This window comes from Artibeus jamaicensis, unplaced genomic scaffold (assembly GCF_021234435.1).
Source record: "Artibeus jamaicensis isolate MK-2021 breed Jamaican fruit bat unplaced genomic scaffold, CSHL_Jam_final contig_1526, whole genome shotgun sequence".
Taxonomy (NCBI): domain Eukaryota; kingdom Metazoa; phylum Chordata; class Mammalia; order Chiroptera; family Phyllostomidae; genus Artibeus; species Artibeus jamaicensis.
The window spans coordinates 1549590-1569443 of NW_026521297.1; the positions used below are offsets into that span (position 1 = coordinate 1549590).

Genomic DNA, 19854 nt, shown 5'->3' on the forward strand with positions numbered 1-19854 from the left:
GGGAGCCAATGACCAACCAAGACAAAGGTGCCTGCCCACCTGCTCCAGACAGGCTGCGGGACCTCGGTCCGGTCCCTTCCCGTTCTGGGCCTGGGCTTCCGCTCAGTGGAACGAGGGGCGTGAGGTGCACAGCTGTGTTCCTGAGAGGGCCACGTCCTCACGACATCTGAGTGACAGACAGACAAACAGACTCCAAGCCTGGGGAGACACCTGGACGGACAGGCCCCCGGGCCCTGAAGGAGAACCCGGCTCTGGCCCCACACACCCTCCTACAAAGGTGACAGACACACGCCAGGGCCAGCCGAGCGCAGTGACAGGCACACGGGAGCACGAACAGCCTTTCTTTTCAATACACAGACAGGGGCTGACATGGAGATACACATGGAACATGCCATGACATGCATGCCCACCACATGGGCATCATCACGCACAGACTCCTGCAGGCCGCAGGTCTCCAGACATGCCAATGCACAGAAACCCAGGGGACACATGAGCGACACGGAAAAGACACACATGCCAGAGTCTGCTTCCCCGGGCACCATGGGAAGCGCACACCCAGAGTGGGGACAGACTGCAGACCCACACGATGAGGGACAGAGACGATTGGCGCTGCCCCTGGGACCTCCCTCGCCAGGCGCAGTGAGGGTCGGGGGCGGGGCACACACACATGGACACGCACATGCAGACGCAGAAGCTCCAACACACATTCTTTTTCCAGGAACACCATGTCTGCCCCCTCTCCTCCTCCACAGCCGAACCCCAAATTGAGCAACCCCTGGGCTCCCCGAGCCTCAGAGCTGGGGGGTGTGCAGTGGGGGTGGGGTGATGGCCTTGGTCACTGCACAGCCACCTCCCCCTGCTGCCATGGCCCCACAGCTGCGGGGGCTGCTATCTGTGAGCAAACTGTCCTTCGGGTCAGGGACAGCAAAGAGCCAAAGGTCAGGTCGATGCCTCCCCCAGCCCCTCCCCCAGAGGCAGCCAGCTCTTGGGGGCAGGAAGGAGGGGGGCCAGGGACACAGCAATTCAGGGGTTCAAGTTCCACAGGGCCCCTCCACCAAGGACAAGAGACATTCTGTGTGAGGCAGAAACGGTGCCTTTAATGTTCAAACACAGCCAGCACCCCACTTCCCAGGCAAGAACCAGACTTCAGTAGAAATCACCCACCCCCAGCAGTCCTTCCTGGTCTCCCCTGGACCAGAGCGGGGCATGGGCTCCGGAGAAAACTGAGGCGCCTGCTCCTCTCCAACCCTCCCTCAGCTCACACCAAAGGGACAGTGATGGGACGGCCAGCCCTGCAGGGCCTGTGGCGACCGTTGCGGTGCACAACGGGACCGTGATTATTATGTCCACCAGCCAGCATGGTGGCCAGTTTAGCCCCCAGTGGATGAAAACAGATGTTGCGTGGGATGGTGGCCAAATCGGCACCTACCAGGCCGAGAAGTCCACCCCCAAAAAAGTGATCACAGACCCAACGGGCCAAAGAAGATGCAACTGAACCAGCATCACCATGGCAACCAAAGGGTCAGCGGAGAGGATGTCCATCGATGTCCCAAGGGCCAACCAGATGTCATCCCCGATGGCGGCCCCTCAGGAGCGCCCAGTGGGTCGACCAATTATATCCATCAACATGGCAGACTTCACAGTACCCGACGGACTGCCACGACGCCCACAGAAGCGGCAGTCACCACAGTAAGCAAGAGACCGGCCGAGATGTTGAACTGGCGGGGACGGTGCAGCGTCGCCACCGGGAGAACCGGGCCCCAGCAGCCCCAGGCGCCAGCTGCAGCCGCGGCCCTGCGCGCCGACCCCCGCTAGGAGGCGTTCAGCACAGAGCGGGAATACAAGCCCTGGTAGTAGACCCCGGGCTCCCCACCCTCTGCCCCGTAGCCCCCAAACCCCACGTCCAGCTTGGGAGGTGCTGGTGTCTGTTCCGACATCAGGTTGTTGATGGAGAAAGGGTGGTTGAAGTTGTAGGGGGCGTCCAGCTTCAGCTCCCCGGGCAGCTCCAGGCCAGTGAAGTAGGGTGTGGAGGAAGGCGGCGAGCCACAGTCCAGAGCCCCCACGTCCTCCCCACCCTGGGCCTCAGGCTCGGGCGGTGGGGGCTGCGGCTGCGGCTGCGGCGGAGAGGAGACCGTGGCAGCCGGGGCGGCGCTCGAGGCCGCAGACCCCGCACCGTTCCTGGGGGCGGAGGCCCCGCCGCCACCGCCGCCGCCTTTCTTCACCTTCTCCTCCAGCTTGAAGCGCTTCTGGCGGCGCAGGTAGCAGCCATTCTCAAACATGTTCCCTGAGCTGGGGTGCAGGGCCCAGTAGGAGCCCTTGCCTGGCTTGTCTGGGGAGCGCGCCACCTTGATGAAGCAGTCGTTGAAGGACAGCGAGTGGCGGATGGAGTTCTGCCAGCGCTGCTGGTTCTCCCGGTAGTAGGGGAAGAGCTCCATGATCCACTGGTAGATCTCGCTCAGCGTCAGCATCTTGCCCGGCGCCTGCTGGATGGCCATGGTGATGAGCGAGATGTAGGAATATGGCGGCTTGGCGTGCGCCAGGGACCGCCGGTACCCTTTGGGCATCTCTCTCCCATGCACCAGCCCCGGGCCCGGGCCCGGGCCCCCGTACCCTGAGCTGCTGCCTCCACCACTGCCGGCACCCAGGCCTGGGAAGGTGGGGCCCAGCGGTGCCGTGGGGGCTGGGGGCGCCAGGGGTCCTGAGGGCAGTGGGGAGGCAGGGAGCCCCCCAGGGGAGTAGGGCGAGCTCAGAGGGTTCAGGGTCATGTAGGAGTTGAGGGGGGCCATGGTGGGCACTGGGGTCACTGGAGAGTAAACCTGCATGGAGAGAAAGAGAGACGGAGAGGGGTCAGTGGGGCCCCACTCGCTGCTCAGCACAGGGTTGCTGGACCCCACTGTGTGTCTGTCTGTCTTGTGGCAACTGTGAGTCCCTTCCGTCCCTACTTTTCTGCGTTCAGCTCTGGAAGTCTCTCTCTCACCCCTCCTCCTGCACTGACCCCCACACTCCAATACACTGAAGCTCACGCTCGAAGCGGTTCTCAAAGTGTAGCCCTGGAGCGCCTCGGAGACCTTTTTCTGGAGTTTAGGTGTCCAGAGGTCAAGCTGCTTTCACTCGGCGCTAAGATATGACGAGCCTTCTTCACTCTCTTTCCCTGCCGAGTATACAGGGGAGGCGGCCCGAGGGCATGAGACAGGGGACCCCATACCAGGCGGAATGCAGACGCCGCTACAAGAATCCTTCTGTGCAACCCCACACTAAAGAGATTCGCGAAACTGTCTCGGTGCCTCTCCTCTCGCTCTGTGCTTTGAAATATTGTTACTTCAATAAAAATACTTTACACTAACACATCATTGCTATTTTAGAACTAATTAATACGTTAACATTTTTTCCTCAGTTTTTATTTCTTATAAGGTAACCATTAAGATAGCCATAACCCACACCAACAAAAACAACTTGGGGTTCTCAATATTTTCTTAAAGTGTTAAGAAGCCCTGGCTGGCATAGCTCAGTGGATTGAACTCGGGCCTGGGAACCAGAGGATATCAGTTCGATTCCTAGTCAGGGCATATGCCTGGGTTGCAGGCCAGTTCCCAGCAGGGGACACATAAGAGGCAACCATACATTGATATTTCTCCCTCTCTCCTTACCTTCCCCTCTAAAGATAAATAAAATCTTTTTTTAAAAAATGTTGCCCTGGCTGGTGTAGCTCAGTGGATTGAGCACGGGCCTGCGAATCAGACAATCACGGTTCGATTCCCAGTCAGGGCACATGCCAGGGTTGCAGGCAGGTTCCCTGCAGGCCAGTTCCCAGCAGGGGACGCACGAAAGGCAACCATACATTGATGTTTCTCTCCCTCTCTCCTTCCCTTCCCCTCTAAAGATAAATAAATAAAATCTTTAAAAAAAATGTTAAGGAGTCCTAAGACCCAAAAAATGGACACCTGCTGATTTATTGAATAAACTAATCTATACATGTACTCTCTCTCCATCTTTTAGGTTACAAAATAACCATCTTTAATAGGTCACAAATGTTTGACTATCGCCCTGACTGGGGTGGCTCAGCTGGCTGGGTGTCATCCCACAAAGTGAAAGGTCACAGGTTCGATTCCCAGTCAGGGCACATGCCTGAGTTTCTAGTTCAGTCCCTGGTTAAGGCGTGTACAAGAGGCAACTGATTGACTGATGCTTTTCTCTAACATCAGCGTTTCTCTCCCTCTTTCTCCTTCCCTTCCCCTCTCTCTAAAAATAAAATAAGTAAATCTTTAAAAAAATGTTTACCGGAAATCACATTTCAACCTCATCATCTGATCACTATATACAGGGTCCACTCAAGCAAGTAACACCTGCTTGAGTGTGCTTGGTAGGCTAATATGGGCACAATAATTTACAGTTTTGACTGAACAGTTCACCTAAAATGTCACGTGGTGTGCTTCAGTGTGATCTTGCTGTTACAGAATTACACGCTTACGATTTGGTAATAAAGAGGGGAGTTACTTGTGCCAGGCCCTGTCTATATCATCAAATCCAAGGCATCGCTGTTCATAAATTGCGATATTCAGTATCAGTAAGAATGGGGGTGGGGGAACCCACTGTGAATGACAATCCCTAAGCACCATTGGCTGTAAAGCCCGTTCCATTTTCGGAAACATTCGGAAGGGGAAAACCGTGCATCACGCGAGACGCTGCCTGTCTCAGTAACACTCTGTATAGTCTTCCTTCCATCCACTCGGCCACATTTCTTGGCCGCTTACTCCGTGCCAGGTGCCGCTCCCCGCACAGCCCGGAAAGGCCCCCTTTGGCCTTCAGGGCCGCACTACCGGGAGGCGCCACTGTGACCCCCACTCTACAGCTGAGCAAGCTGAGTCCCAGAGAGGTTGTCGGGGTCACACAGCAAGGAAGAGGGGCAGAACCGGGATTCTGAGGCCGGGCAGACCGGCTGCAGGCCGGGCTCTGGACCTCGCTGTGAAAGCCGTGACCAAGCCGACGGACGCCACGCCTGCCCTCACGCAGCGGGCCCGTCCAGCAGGAAGGGAATGAGAGGAGGAAAATATGAAGTGTGGCGAATGGAGATTTCTCTCCTGTGTGTATTTACCCCCTGCCACCCGCTGTCTCCATCCTCCCCCCCTGAGTCCTCCATCTGCCAGGCTGCCCTGCTCCCTGGCCCTGTCCCCGCTGGGGTCTCACGGCCTTGCGGGTGCTGCTCCAGCTCTGCGGGAGCCACCTTTGCTCTGAGCTGGTGGGTCGCGCCTCTGCCCCTGTCACTGTAACCGTGTGCAGGTCCCAATGTCCAGAGAGCAAAGGGAACTGCCAGGGTCACCCTGGACGTCAGGGACAGTTGGCAGCCAACTCGGGTCTGAGTTCCAGCCGGAAACTCTGTCCCCTCTCTGTCACGTGTCCATCCTGGGCCCGTTTGACTCTCCCTGTCTCCGTGTATGTCTGTCCAGCTCTCTCCCTGCCTCGTTCGCTCCACGCTCCTTCGCTCTCCCCCCCCCAAGGCTCTCTCTCTGCTCCCCACACTCCCGTCCCTCATCTCTCCCCATCTCTTTCCTCCCAAAGGTCTCCCCTCTGCCTTTCTCTGCTTGGGACACTCCCTAACTCCATCTGCCTCTCCCCCCACCCTCTCTCCCCCCTACTTCTCTGCCACCTCCCTTCCTCCTTCAGCACTTTCGTATCCAACTCTCTGCCTTCTTCCCTCAGCATCACCCTCTGTCCAGAAGCCTCACATTGAAATTGAAGCCACAGCCACTCCCCTCCCCCATCCACTGGTCTCCCCTAACCCCGTGGTCTGCTAGCTTTGCCCCCCCCAGAATAAGAGATAAGGGGAGAAGGTGAGAGATTTTTGAGATCTACACAGAGTTCCTAAATCCCTCTTCAATCCCCCTCCCACTTTCCCCATTCAGACCTTCTTGCATCAGTATATCACAGAGAAAGACAAATGGGGACCCCAAAACCCTCCTTTCCTGGCTACCTACCCACCCGGAAGTCCTCCCTGAAGTCTGACCTCCAGCACTCCAGCTGCCCTAATCCACCATAAGCTTTCCCACGCCCCAAGGCTGGGATGAACCCCCAGTGTCCGGGTCTGAGCCGGATTTCCCTACCAGGGCGGGGTTGAGATTGGGGGGAAAGCCCTCAGAGGACCTGCACCCCCCTCCACCCCAGGAGGCTGCAATTTCTCCCCTTTCATTTCCTTATTGTCTCTGGGGGAGGCGTGACGGGAGCAGGGGAAGGCGGTGTGAAGCCAGAAGCCCGGTTTCTTCTAGTCCCAGTCTCCACCCAGGACCTCAAGCGGCCCCCAACTCTCCAGGAAGCTTCAGGTTTTCCATCTCTAAAAAGGGGGGAGGAGTCGAACCAGCTGATGTGTGAGAAGTGGAGGCCAGCGGGGGCAATTTCCTTCCAGACAGGGAGCCAGCCTGGGGGAGTCGACATCACCCTAGCAAGAAGGCACACAGGGCTAGAAGCAGCATGGGGGCCCTCTCGGCTCTCAGTTGCTGAGCGAGTGCACATTTCTCTCCCCACTGTTCTGACTCAAGGGAAGGAGGTGGCTTTAGCTGAAGAGAAGGCTGGAGGGACCCTCAGACAGCATTTCCATCTCCAACGCCCCATAGATCAACTCTCCCAAAATAGGTTCCCGAGTGCTGCTCATCTCTAGACCGGCCCTCAATTTCTGACACAATTTCCACACAAATTGTCCTCCATCCTAGTCCCCACCACGATTTCCTCAAGATGTGCCCACCTAAATACTGATTTCTAGTTGGTTCCCGTAAATCCTGTTCCCAGACTCTGAACTCTCGGGGGGGTTCAGCTGGGATCCCCCCACTGTCTGGGAACCTTCACCTCCAACCTGGTCTCTGCCTTCCCACACGTCCGGCCACCGGGCTCCACCCTCTCCACGCTCCCAAACCCCTCCCTGGTCGGCCTGCCCCACCCCACGTGCACCTCACACCTCTACAGCCCCGGGACTGGCCCCTCCCAGGCACCGTGCCAAGCCTTGCAGGCCTGGGGATCCAGGAGTCTCACCCTATAGTGCAAACCCCAGACCCATACTCAGGTACGTGGGGGCCTCTGTAACCCCCAGATCTCAGTCTCCTTGGAGAACTCAGCCATTCCAGCCTCCCTCCCCCACCCCGAGCCGAGAGTCCCCTTCCAGGTTAGGAATTTAAGTGTCCAGATGCAAGGGAACCCTCAACTAGAACCCTGCTCTCCTTTCCACTTCACAATGTTGATTACAGAGAGAGCGAGCGAAGGAAGAGCCCTTGCAGCAAGAGGAATGCAAGTTAGACTTGGGAGAGGACTTTCTGTCTGCTGGAGTGAGGGAATTAAAGCTATACCCCGCCCCCCCTAATCCAGGGTGGTCTAGTAAGAAATGGGGCTGGTGAGGACATTAGCAATTACTGGAGATTTACTGGAAGAGGTGCGAAACCTGAAACCCAGCAGCCTCCCAAGTAGAATCCCTGCTGAGGGTCTCTAATAACAATTAAACCAGTGAAGTTCAGTAGGAAGGGGTAAGGGTAAGGCGTAGAGATGGGGGGTGGGGAATGGAAAATGACCCCTCTCCTGTTCTCCCGTCCCCAACTCTGCCCCCCTCTGGGCCCCCCTCTATCTGAACCCCAACTCTAACCCACCTGTTACTTCATACTCTCAAAAACCAAACTCCACCTCTTGTCCCTGGACACTAACCCTGATCTCTCTGACCTTATCTTAGACCCCAACTCTATCCCTGAACTCCAATTCTGATTTCTAGCCCGGAATTCCCATCTTTAACATTAGATTCTAACCCTGAGCTCCCACCGCACTTCCCTTCATGGTGACCTCCCACTCCCACCTCTTAGTTCCTGTAATTTCCCCCCCGATTTTGACCCGCTTCCTAATCCCTCAGCGCTGCCCCTGCCCTCCTATCCTGGAGGTCTGATTCCTGGCTTTGATTTGTTCATTTCGCTCTCTTTCATTTGGAGTCGCCAGCGTCGAACGTTGAAATTGTGTCCCGACCTTGCCTAAATTTTCCTGACTCCCATTTATCCCTTGCTCCGACTAACCTACGGAAACCGCGCTCCCTCACCTGGTCTCCGTGTCTCTAGTTCCTCTGCTCCTCAACTCTAGTTGGAACCCACCTTTGAGCCCACACCCCGATCCTTGACCCCATTTAAGCCCGCACCTTAATTCCTGTCCCCCACTTCCCGCTCCGCCATCCCCGCGGACACACCTCGCCCGCCTCCGGGTAGTAGCTCCACTCCGCCAGGTCATGAGCCTCCATCTTCACCGAGCCCAGCATCCCCCGGGCCTGCGCCCCCACCTGCCCCCGCTGCGGCCCGGGGGGGAACCAAGAGCTTCGGATCTCCCAGCCCGCACGGCCCGAGTTCCGACCGGCAACCGCCCGTCCGACTGCCCAGGGTCCCCGCCGTCCAGGGCGCCGCGGGAGGCGGCCAAGCTTTATAGCAGGGACACCCCCCCCACCCCTGTCGCTCCCGCCCTCCCGAGCTCCCCTCCCGCGCTCGGAGTGGGGCGCCCCCTGCGGGACTGCAAGGAGATAGACCTCAGGCGCCGGGAGCCGCAGCCCCGGGACAAGGAGAGCTGGACAGGTCTGAGGAGTGAGGGAGCAACTGGTGGGAGGCACTGCTGATTATAAAGGCCCTGAAGGCAGAACTCTGGAGCCCTTCTACCCCAGAGGTTTTCAACATCTCAACAGGAGAAAGCGAATAGCCAGAGCTCAGCATGACGGCCGCGGAGGAAAGCGGCCTCAGAGCGCGGTAAACTCCAGGGTTCCAGATATGCGGCTGTGAAACCGAGAAGAGACCCTCGCAATCACCTTCCCATTGGACGGACTGGTGGATTGAAGCTTCTGACAGCTGGAAATGCTCTGAACTGTGTAAATGGTCAGGACCAAAAGTGGAGGGGATTGGAGCCGCTATTCAGATCCCACTAGGGCACCAGACCACCTCCAAGACCTGGAAGCTTCACAACCCGGACTCTCCATTCTCTCTAACACCAGCCGTCCAGGGACTCAGAACCACTCTGAACTCCATTTCCCAGAATCCTCTGTGTTCCTTTCCTCGGCCCAGGGACTACACTTCCCAGAAGGCACGAGGTTCGAAGGCCGGAAACTAAGAGCCGCCCCGTGTAGTCTGGCGCGGCTTGAGGGTGGCGGGGGTGGGGTCAGCCTGCTGCTTGGACTACATTTCCCGGCGGCACCGCGTGTACGACGCGTGCGCTGTGTCCCGGCGGTAAGCGGAAGATGGCGGTGGCGGCGTCTGCGAAGAGGTGCTGCTAAGGGTGCACTACGCGACGGAGGCCGGAGCCACGGTGAGCGGGGGGTAGTGTGGGGGCCCGGGGACCAAGGGTGGAGGGGCCGTGCGGCGGCAGGGGCCCTAGCGGAGGGCTAGGGGCCCTTCGCAAAGAAGGAAGCAGTGACGTTTGGGACTCCAATTTCTTCCCCTGCTCAGGACGCTTCCGTGGTTCCCCAGTGCCCTGGGGCAAAGTTCCAACGTGGCCCCCAAAACGCATCCGCCCGGTCGGCCTCGGTTCTGCCTCTACTCAAGCCTCCCTTCGAATAGCCGCATTGGCCTTTCGGTTCCTCAAACTCGCCGCGCGCCTTCCGGCCTCCTGAATTTTGCACATGCTGCCCCCTATGCCCGCAACATCCTTTTACTCATTCTGCTTGGCTAATTCCCATTCATCTTTCGGGTCTCAGCACGAACGTCACTTCCTCTGCGCAGCCCTCCTTTCTTGCCTTCCTTCCCGAAATCCGCCTGTTCAACGCTCTCGTAGGTCACCGTCCCATTCCATTGTATCACGTGTGGTCTGATTTGGTTTTGGACCTTTATTTGTTTGGCTATTTGAGTAATCAAATACCGTGAGCTCCACGGGGACAGGGATGGGGTTTGTGTTGTCACTGCTGTGTTCCCAGCACAGCACCGGTCACACTGTACCCGCCCAGTTAATGTTTGTTAAAATGAATGAAAAGATACTCCTGGGGTCATTCTGCCTGTGAGGGGAGTCGTCATACTCCCAGGTGGGGGTGGGGCAGCGGTACTCCATGAGGAGTGCGCCTGGAAGGAAGGGAAATGATGGTTGTTGCTAACAGCAAAAGACTACAAACACCCCAAATGTTCTTTAATGGGGAGACTGGCAGAAAAAAACGGATTACATCCACATAATAAAATACTATGCAACTGTAAAAAAGGAACGAGGAAAATCCTTGTACACTTATGCGGAGAGTGGGCTCCAGCATATATTAAGTAAAAGCAAATGAAAAGGAACAGGGTGCCCTGGCTTGTGTGGCCTAGTGGGTTGAAGGCCAGCCTGCAACCCAGAAGGTTGCTAGTTCCCTCCCCCGCGCCCCCCTCAGGGCACAGGCAACTGATTGCTTCTGTCACACATCAGTGTTTCTTTTCTTCCCTTTCTCTCTTTCTAAAAGCAAATAAATAAAAAAGAACAGGAAGGGGGTGTTTACTATATACTTCATTTTCATAAAAGAAAGGGTAATGTGTATACATTTGAAAGAGAAGGTTAAATCAAAAAGTGGAAGAGGAAGGACACGGGGTAACATTTTGGTGGATCTGACTGTATTTTCCTTGTGAAAAGGGTGGGAAGGCTCATCATGAGAAGGTTTGTCCTGTTCTGATGGGGGACGGCAGTGTGCTGGTCGTTGGGAGCCCGTGCCCCTTGGCTTGCACGGACAGACTGAGGTGGAGAAGCAGTTCCTATCCGAGAGGCAATGCGCCCTGGGATGAGGGGGGATGCATTCTGCAACCGCACTGCTAGGTCTGTGTCTTGCAAACTTCAGTGCAAGAACTTTACCTCCCTCATCTGCAAGTGTCCTCAGCTATGAAGTGGAGATTAAAAATAATAACAGCCTCAGCCATGGCTGGTCATTACCAGCCAGGGCTGGTGTGGCTCAGTGGATTGAGCGCTGGTCTGTGAACCAAAAGGTCTCTGGTTCACAATTTGAGATTCTTAGTCAAGGCACATGCCTGGATTGCGGGCCAGGTCCCCAGTGAGGGGTGTGCAAGAGGGAGCTGATCCATGTTTCTCTCCATCTTTTTCTCCCTCCCTCCCTTCCCCTCTGCCTATAAATAAATAATAAGTAAATAAATAAATAAATAAATAAATAAACAAATTCTTAAAAAAAAAACTCTACCTGGAAGAGTTAGTGTTGTGATGTTAAAAATAAGTTAATGTGTATTAGAATAGTAACCAGCATGCATTCAATGTTCGATTAATAATGGAATTATTTTTCAAACATTTTAGAGCCAAAGGGGAGGGATACTAAGCCCAGTGATTGAGAAGCCCTTTGCAGTTCACCCAGCAGATAATTATCGAACACTTACTAGGTGCCAAGCACTGTTTTGTAGTAAGGAAATAATAAGTGAATGCTCACCTGCACAAGTCTCTGCCCTCACGGAGCTTACGAATAAATAGGTGCTTTGTTGATGATAACAATGCCACGGAGCAAAGCAAAGCAACACAGATGGGGCAGGAGAGGAAATTGACATTTGAAATAGGGCGGTGGGGGAAGACCTCACTGCCCAGATGTTTTAGTTGAAAGCTGAAGCCACTGGGGAGGGAGAGGGTTGTGCTACTTTCTGCAGGGGAGGAATAGTCCAGGCAGGAGGGAGAGAGCCACAAAGGTTCTGAGGAAGGGGCATGATTGGCGTATTCAGGGGACAGTGGGAGGCTGGAGCAGCCCAAGCAGAAAGTGGTGAGGGAGAGGAAAGCCAGATCATATAAGGTGAAGATGTTGGCTTTGAATCAAGCAAGATGTGGGGGTGACAGGTAGAAGGGAGACTAGGAAGGAGGCTATTGGCTGGTCATTCATTCAGCAGATACCTGTTGAATGACTAGCACACAGTATGTTTTCCTTTTAAAAGATGTTGGCCCCGGCTGGTGTGGCTCAGTGGATTGAGCACCAGCCTGCACACCACAGTCACTGGTTCCATTCCCAGTCAGGGCACAAGCCTGGGTTGTAGGCCAGGTCCCCAGCAAGGGGCACATGAGAGGCAGCCACACATTGATGTTTCTCTCCCTTCCCCTCTCTAAAATAAATAAATAAAATCTTTTTGAAAATTGAGTTAAAATGCATCTTTTTCATTTTCACCCTTCTCAAATTGTTATTTATAGTTTACACAGTACCTTCAAATCTTTCTTTTTTTTTTTTTTTTAATCCTCACTCAAGGACGTTTTTCATTGACTTGAGAGAGAGAGAGAGAAACATCCATGTGAGAGAGAAGTATTGATTGGTTGCCTCTCATACACACCTGACTGGGGATCTTACGCACCTGGACTGGGGAATAGAACCCGCAACCTACGCATGTGCCCTGTCTAGGAATTGAATCCACAGCCTTTGGTTACGGGACCACATTCCTACCAGCCGAGCCGCACTGGCCAGGGCTCCCTTGGGATCTTTTCCCGTGTGCATGAAAGTAGCAGCCGTATTATCTCGTCCTTGCTAGGTATGCTAACTCATCTGCTCCCAGGACAGGCCTGGGAGCTCAGCAATGTTACCACCCATGCTCCACAGAAGAGGAAACCGATTTGGGTCGTTCTGTGTGTCATGCAGAGACTCGACAAAAATGAATGGAATGGCACATTTTGTGTGATACAAGAGACTGTTGGGGACATCTTTTTATGATTAGGGTATACCAAGATCCCCCAAAGTGTTTTCTTTTTAAACAAAGATTTTATTTATTTTTTTTCAGACAGGGGAAGGGAGGGCAAGAGGGAAAGAAACGTCAGTGTGTGGTTGCCTGTTACACGCCCCCTACTGGGGACCAGGCCTGTAACCCAGGCGTGTGCCCTGCCTGGGAATCAAACCAGTGACCCTTTGGCTTGCGGGCCTGTGCTCAATCCACTGAGCCACAGCAGCCAGGGCCACCAAAGTGTTTTTTATCATTTCCTTTCTCTTCCATTTTTTGGTTTATCCTCTCAGGTATTTTTTTAAAAAAACAATTCTACGTAATTCCCTCAGTAAACTTTGTATTCCACTTTGCATGTTTTCACTTAATATATGCTGGAGCCCTCTGTTTATGAGTGTACAGAGATCTTCCTCATTCCTTTTTACAGTCGCATGGTATTTTATTGTGTGGATATATCATCGTTGTTCAGCCAGTCTCCTTAATTGAGACCACGTGGGTTGCTGATGGTTTTTTGCTGTTAGGAGTAGTTTTGCAGCAATATCCTTGTTTCACAGTCATGGCAGTGTGACTTTGGGGCAGATGCCCAAAAGTCTCCCCTCCCCACCTTACCCCACGTCTTTTTAAATACAACTCCATAGTATTCCAGGAAATGGCGGAAACATAATTGTTTTATCTTTAAAGGTTTTATTTATTTATTCGTAGAGAGAGGGGAAGGAAGGGAGAAAGAAAGGGAGAGAAACATCAATGTGTGAACGAACCATCGATCAGTTGCCTCTTGCACGTGTACTGACCAGGACCTGGCCCCAACTCAGGCCTGTGCCCTGACTGGGAATCAAACCGGTGGCCTTCTGCTTTGCGGACGATGCCCAGCCAAGTGCACGACCCCGGTCAGGGCGAAACGTGCTTTCTTTATCCAGGCCCTTTCTGATGAATTGAGTGCTTACCGTGCGCAGGGTTCAGCAGCGGGCGCTCTTCCGGGCCCTGCTGTAGGAAGCTGCCTCTGGGTGTACAGCCCGGGGGCGGGGCTGGGGGACTGAGACCAGCACGGCCGGCCGCTGCTTTGCATTCCCTCCTGCCGTCCTTCAGCAGAAGGTTACGGTCAGCCTGCTCCGTGTACAGTGCTGGGGCAGAGGCTTGGTACTGCCTCCGGCCTGAGACCCAGTCTCCCCCAAACTACAGTCCTGGGGTCCACGTACAGTCCGAGACAGACCCTGGAGCAGGAGGGCCTTCCGGAGACCCGGCAGGGACCGGACAGACTGGTGAGGAGGGGCGAGCCTGTGTGGGTGCCGAGGTGAAGGTCCGGCCCATCTTTTTCTTCCCCAGGGAATACTGGACAAGCAGCCATGGCGGGCAGCAGTGGGGACAGCGTCACTCGCCGGAGTGTGGCGTCACAGTTTTTCACACAAGAGGAGGGGCTGGGCATCGACGTCATGACCACCTCGGAGAGGGTGAGTGTGGGGAGACAGGCTCCTCATGGGGCGGCGCAGCCCCGGGCGCCGAGGGGGCTGGGCCAGCACCACACCTGCCTGTCCCCTCCTTCCAGGTGGTGGACCTCCTGAACCAGGCAGCGCTGATCACCAGTGATTCGAAGATCACGGTGCTCAAACAGGTGAGGGGGCGGGGCTGGGAAAGGAGACACTGGTAATAGCACTGTGTCCCTGACTTCAGTGCTGCGGGCGAGCTGCTCGGGGCTGTGCAGGCGGCCTCACGTCCGGTCCTCTCCAAAGCCCCCTGAGGCTGGTGACTTCATCTCCAACTCATGTGGAAAGAAGCAGTCTCAGAGCTTAAACAATTAGCCCGGGGTCACTCTGCTCAGAGCTGGCTAAACTAGGACTTGAAAACTGGATTCCAAGTCCAAAGCTGGTGCTCTTCATCCTGCATTTCCTCCCTGCCTGGGTCCTGTCCAGTGGGCAGGAGAGGCAGGTCATGTGACGGGGAGGACTCAGAGTGAGCCGGGCTGGGGCGGAGGAGTCCAGGCAGCAGCCCCTGGCCCAGCCTAAGGGTGGGGAGTCAGGGAGGGCTTTCTGGAAGAGGGAACATCTGAACCGAGACCTGGAGGATAAGGAGAGAAACTGGCCACAAAGGGGAGAGACTTAGGAAGGGGACATGGGAAACTTGCGGGGGTGGGGGCAGCGTAGTTGTGGTTCAGAACTGGCGACAGGTGGACTTCAGAGGGTGGGGAGGATCAGGTCGCCTGGTCCCGTTCTGAACCCCAGTTCTGCTGCTTGCTTAGCGTGTGGCCTCGGAGCACCCGGCTCCACCTCCGCAGTAGAGCGGGGTGCCGGTGGGCCGCCCTCGTGGCAGGGGCAGGCGGCGTGGGCTGTGCGGACCACCGAACAGCAGCACCTTGGGTCCCAGGAGCCGGGCCTGTGCCGGCACCGGGCTTCTCAGAATGTCTGTGGGGGGTGCTTATTCCAAAGAGCCCGGCAAGGACGAGGACCTCAGGGACGGGCTCTCGCTGTCACCGGTGGCTGTGGCAGTGTGGGTGGGGCGTCGAAGCAGGAGGGGCGGACAGGTGGACGAGCCCCAGGAAGGCAGGGCCCGCAGCACTGCCCTCTTCTCTTCAGCCCCGTGTGTCTCGTGCTTCACTGTCCACCAGGACGTGCGCCTGGCAGGATCTTATTTTTTTCTTCTAAAAAATTAAAAGTTTTTATTTATTTAGTTTTAGAAAGAAGGGAAGGAAGGGAGAAAGAGAGGGAGAGAAACACCAACGTGTGATTGCATCTCTCCCACGCCCCCTACTGGGGACCTGGTCCATAACCCAGGCATGTGCCCTGACTGGGAATCGAACCAGTGACCCTTTGCTTCGAAGTCCGGTGCTCAGTCCGCTCAGCCACACCATCCAGGTGGTAGGATTTTCTTACTGGAGCCTCACAACAGCCGCAGGAGTTGGTGTTTAAGATCCACATTCACAGAAGAGACTCAGGGAAGCCGCTTGCCAGGCCATGATCGGGAGCGGCAGAGACAGGGTCGGAGCTGAGCGTGTCTGCAGCCTGCTCCTGTCCCCTGCACGCTTCTGTCTGCACCGACTGGACCCTGGTTTGACCTGTGTGCTCCTCCTCCCCATCCCCACACCCCTTCCAGGTCCAGGAGCTGATCATCAACAAAGATCCCACGCTGCTGGACAACTTCCTGGACGTGAGTGACCGCTGGTAGAGGGGCGCGGGGTGGGGGGATCTGGCGCAGTCCTGACCGGCCTTCTTCTGATGTTGGTAGGAGATCATCGCCTTCCAAGTGGATAAGTCGATTGAAGTGCGCAAATTCGTCATCGGCTTCATCGAGGAGGCATGGTACGGGCGGTGCGGTGCCGGGCCCTGCGAGCGCCCCGGTGTTACTCTCCTGCTTGTGTAATGGAAGCGAAATTCACAGAACATGAACTGTTTCTCAGTGAACAGCTCAGTGGCATTTGACATTCACGATCTAGTTCCCAATCATGTTCATCCCCCACCCAAGGAAACGCTGTGCCCATTCCTTGCTTCCTCTCACACGCGGCCGCCAGAGTGACCCTCCCAGAGTTAAAGCCGACCTTGGCCGTTCCCGCTCTCAGACCTTCCCAGCCCACTGTCTCACTTAGCTCAGAAGCCACACTCCACCTTGCTTTCTCTCCTGCCGGCGGCCTCTGCCACCTTCCCTCATGTTCCCTGGTGCCTCTGTCGTTCCTCAAAAAATGCTGTTCTGCTCTGTGGCCTCTCCGCTGGCCAGTGCCTCAGTTTCTCCAGTCTTCTTCAGCAAGCCCTTCCCGGCTGTGCTGGCACAGCCCCGCCCTCGGCACCCCACCGGCACTCTGCTCCGGAGTGCTCCCGGGATCCCCTCGGTGCTCCCCCACAAAAGCGTCAGCTCCATGGGGCAGGACCCCTGTGTATTGCAGACCGCCCTGTCCCAGTGTCTAGCACGGTGTAGGCACGTAGGAGGGGCTGGCTGTGCATTTGTCAAACGAGACTTTAACCAGAGTGGTACCCATGTGGAACGCTCACTCTACCTCATGCCCTGTTAAGTCCTGTCTTCTGAAAGCCTGTAAGCTTCACAGTAGCCTTCAGGGTGGAGACCGTTGTTCTCCTTTTATGGAAAGGGACACTGAGGCTCAGAAGGTTCAGGCGACTTGCTCAGCCCGAGTCATTTCTCCGTGAAACGTTCACTGGATGCTTGATAATTGGGAGGTACTAAGGTAGCTCTTACTTCGTGAAACTTCTAGTTGCTGGGTGCTGTACCAAATGCTTTACCCACTTTGTTATTTGATCCTCAAAAAACTCCCCAAAACTCTGCATTAGCTGTTTGGCCCATTTAACCAAAGATAAAACTGTGACTCAGAGGGAGGAAGTGAGTTTCTTGAGGTCACAGAGTCAGTACGGGGTAGAGCTGGGACTGTAACCCTCTGTCACACCAGCCGCCCAGTTCTCAGTCTCCACCTGTTACTGGAAGGACTCGTGCTAAGTTTTCTGAGTTGCAAAATTAAAAACCAACAAAACTATTTCTTCAGCCGATACATGTTACGTGCCTACTGCACGCCAGTCGTTTGTGTCTGGCTGCGGGAATTTGCCAGGAGCAAAGGTGGATTTTGTTCCTGCTTTTCAGTAGCTGACAGTTGAGGGTTTTTGTTGTTTTTTTTTACTAATTAACTCAATATTCAAATTTAAGTTGCATCGCGCTGTGAAAATGATGTTCGTATTCTGAGCTCTGAGTGTAGCCTTGTTGAATTTCTTACCTTTACTGAAGGCTTTTCATTCTTCCAACGAAAAACGAGACTCTCCAGTGCTCAGATTGAAGGGGTCCCCTCTCTGAGGGCGCTCAGACTTAGGTCAACAAACTAGTAAACAAACTCAGTGGTTACGTAAAGCAAAGCATTTTAAAGCAGTAATGGCTGGTGTCAGACGCTTCCTACAGTGTTCAAAGCAGGTCACTGTGCATTGCTGCAATTTTCACAATCAGGTGTGAGGTAGGCACTCTTGCAAATGAGATGAGTTTGGTTGCCCAGGTTCATCCAGTTGTCTGGCCCTGTTGCCCCTCCCAGGAAGAGCAGGGCCCCAGGAGGGCAAGCTGGGGGCCTTGCGTGAGCAGCCTAGACAGAGGGTTCAAGGGCAGTCGTGTCCGAAGGTGCCAGGCATCGCTCTCGGCTCCCGGCTGTGCCGGCAAACCAGACGGGCACTCCTAGACCTGCCTGCTTCCATCCCGGTCTCCTGACCCTCCTGGGGCCCAGGTCCCTTTCACCCGCCGAGGACTGCCTTGACCTTACCCTTTTCCCTCTGTCCCCCAGCAAGCGAGACATTGAGTTATTGCTGAAACTGATTGCGAACCTCAACATGCTCTTGAGGGACGAGAATGTCAATGTGGTCAAGAGGGCCATCCTCACCATGACCCAGCTCTACAAGGTGGCCCTGCAGGTGAGCGTCCCGCCCCCATAGGTCTCACGTACAGACTCGTCTGTTAGCGTTCAAAACCAGGGTCAGATTGAATTCTTTATGAGCCAGGCGCACCGTTGATCTTTGGGAGCAGACAGCAAAGGGGCCCCATGGTCAGGGGTCACCGCTGACCCGCACTTGGCCCATTGATCCGTTTGTTGGTGCATTCAGCAGACACTCCCCGGGTAGCTCCTCTGTGACCGAGCGGGGCCAGTCCTGCCCTGGACACACCCTGATCCATCCACGAGCCACAGGGACAGTGGCGTGGGGCTGTCCCTTATGCTAACGCAGAGATGATCCCTTTCCGTCTGTGCTGCCTCGGGTGGTCCTCACTGAGCTCCTTCGTCCAGCTTAAGACCTGAGCCTCCCTTTCTCCGGGTTGTCCCCAGCTGTGAACCTCATGAGGGTAGGGCCAGGCCTGTCCTGGTCACCACTGGGTCCTATTCCCAGTGTGACCCAGCACAGGGCTGGGGACAGAGTCGGGACGTAGTAAATGTCTCCAAAGCGAAATTTCACCATCACTTAGGACCCTGTGGGCGGTGGTGGAGTTGGCAACTAATGTCTTGTCCCCATGTCTTTCTCTGTCCACCCCTCCCGGCCCGCTCACAGTGGATGGTGAAGTCGCGGGTCATCAGCGAGCTGCAGGAGGCCTGCTGGGACATGGTGTCTGCCATGGCCGGGGACATCATTCTGATGCTGGACTCCGACAACGACGGTGTCCGCACCCACGCCATCAAGTTTGTGGAGGCCTTCATTGTCACCCTGTCGCCCCGCATGGCCGACTCGGAGGTGCCCCGGCGCCACGAGCAGGATATCAGCCTGGACCGCGTCCCCCGAGACCACCCCTACATCCAATACAGTGAGCGCTCCGGGAGCTGGTGCCGTTTGTCCATCCCTGCACGGGCCCCTCCCTCCTCCCCCGTCCCTTGTGTCTCAGTTTTCAGTCTCTGGAGACAAGACAGTGTAAAACAGTGGTCACATCCCCGGAGACAAAACTCAAGCCCATGCCACAGCTCTTAACGTACCACGTACTTGTCCTGCGAGAACTTGGGCAGGTTACGTCCCTCTGAACTTCACTTTCATTTTGTCAAGTGGAGGTGATAGTGACCTTCCGGGCTTGTAGTGAGGTTCTGGGAGGATGGCAGCGTGCAGCGAACGCCAATAAACGTGGTGCGTGCCTGCTGGCAAAGTGTCAAGCAAGAAATAACGGAGGGGTTTAAAGGGGAAATCGCGCCCCCCATCCTGCTTCTAGAGATGAGTGCTGCTGAGAATATTGTTTCCTTCCAGGTGTTTCTCTGCCCAGACAGACATTTGCCCGAGTATATTCACAGACTGTACGTGTGATGACCTTTTCATTTACAAAGACAGGACTGTGCCCTCTGTTTTCAGCTGAGAGGCATCAGAGTGTAGTGGTGGCTCATGTTCGAATCTCTGCTCCATCGCTGGGCAGGCAGCCTCCTCTGTTCCTTCACTGGTGTTTGGGGGCCGTTACCTGCCGTAGGATGTGGGGAGTCCACATGGCTGGCAAGTCAGCATTCCATGACCTCCAGCTGTTGTCCCTGCTGGTTGACAGCCTTTTTCATTCGATGGCATTATCTTAAACTATATATTTCCTTGTGAAAACCATGGTCATCTTGTTACACGATGTTCCATAGTGTGCTGACATCCCATTTTATTTTTTTATTCACTGTATCGAGTCATGCGGCATCCGGGGTGTTTTGGGGAAGGAGGGTACCCAGCACAGTTGGGGAGGGTTAGCTTCTGGGGACTGGATCGCGGAGAGCAGGGGTGCGCCGGGCCCTCTGTGCGTGCAAATGCACAGACACACA

General features: G+C 55.4%; 2 protein-coding genes across 3 annotated transcripts in view; one reads left to right on the forward strand and one right to left on the reverse strand.

Annotated features, from left to right (window-relative positions):
• Positions 1–1062: 1062 nt before the first annotated feature.
• FOXA3 (forkhead box A3) lies at positions 1063–8407 on the reverse strand. The gene is made up of 2 exons (XM_037147690.2): positions 8201–8407; positions 1063–2816 (listed from the first exon to the last, which is right to left on the reverse strand). The coding sequence occupies exons 1-2, from the start codon at positions 8267–8269 to the stop codon at positions 1812–1814; spliced, it is 1074 nt and encodes a 357-aa protein (XP_037003585.1). The 5' UTR covers positions 8270–8407; the 3' UTR covers positions 1063–1811.
• Positions 8408–9175: 768 nt separating this feature from the next.
• The window catches only part of SYMPK (symplekin scaffold protein), a 33266-nt gene continuing 22587 nt past the window's right edge, over positions 9176–19854 (forward strand). The window contains exons 1-7 of one of the 2 annotated variants that reach the window (XM_053668418.1): positions 9176–9297; positions 13953–14077; positions 14173–14238; positions 15714–15767; positions 15846–15919; positions 17881–18007; positions 18635–18884. In XM_053668418.1, coding sequence (XP_053524393.1) covers positions 13973–14077; positions 14173–14238; positions 15714–15767; positions 15846–15919; positions 17881–18007; positions 18635–18884 — 676 coding nt within the window. In that variant the 5' untranslated portion in view covers positions 9176–9297; positions 13953–13972. The remainder of the gene's footprint in view (positions 9298–13952; positions 14078–14172; positions 14239–15713; positions 15768–15845; positions 15920–17880; positions 18008–18634; positions 18885–19854) is intronic. The other variant, XM_053668413.1, reaches the window with a different exon arrangement.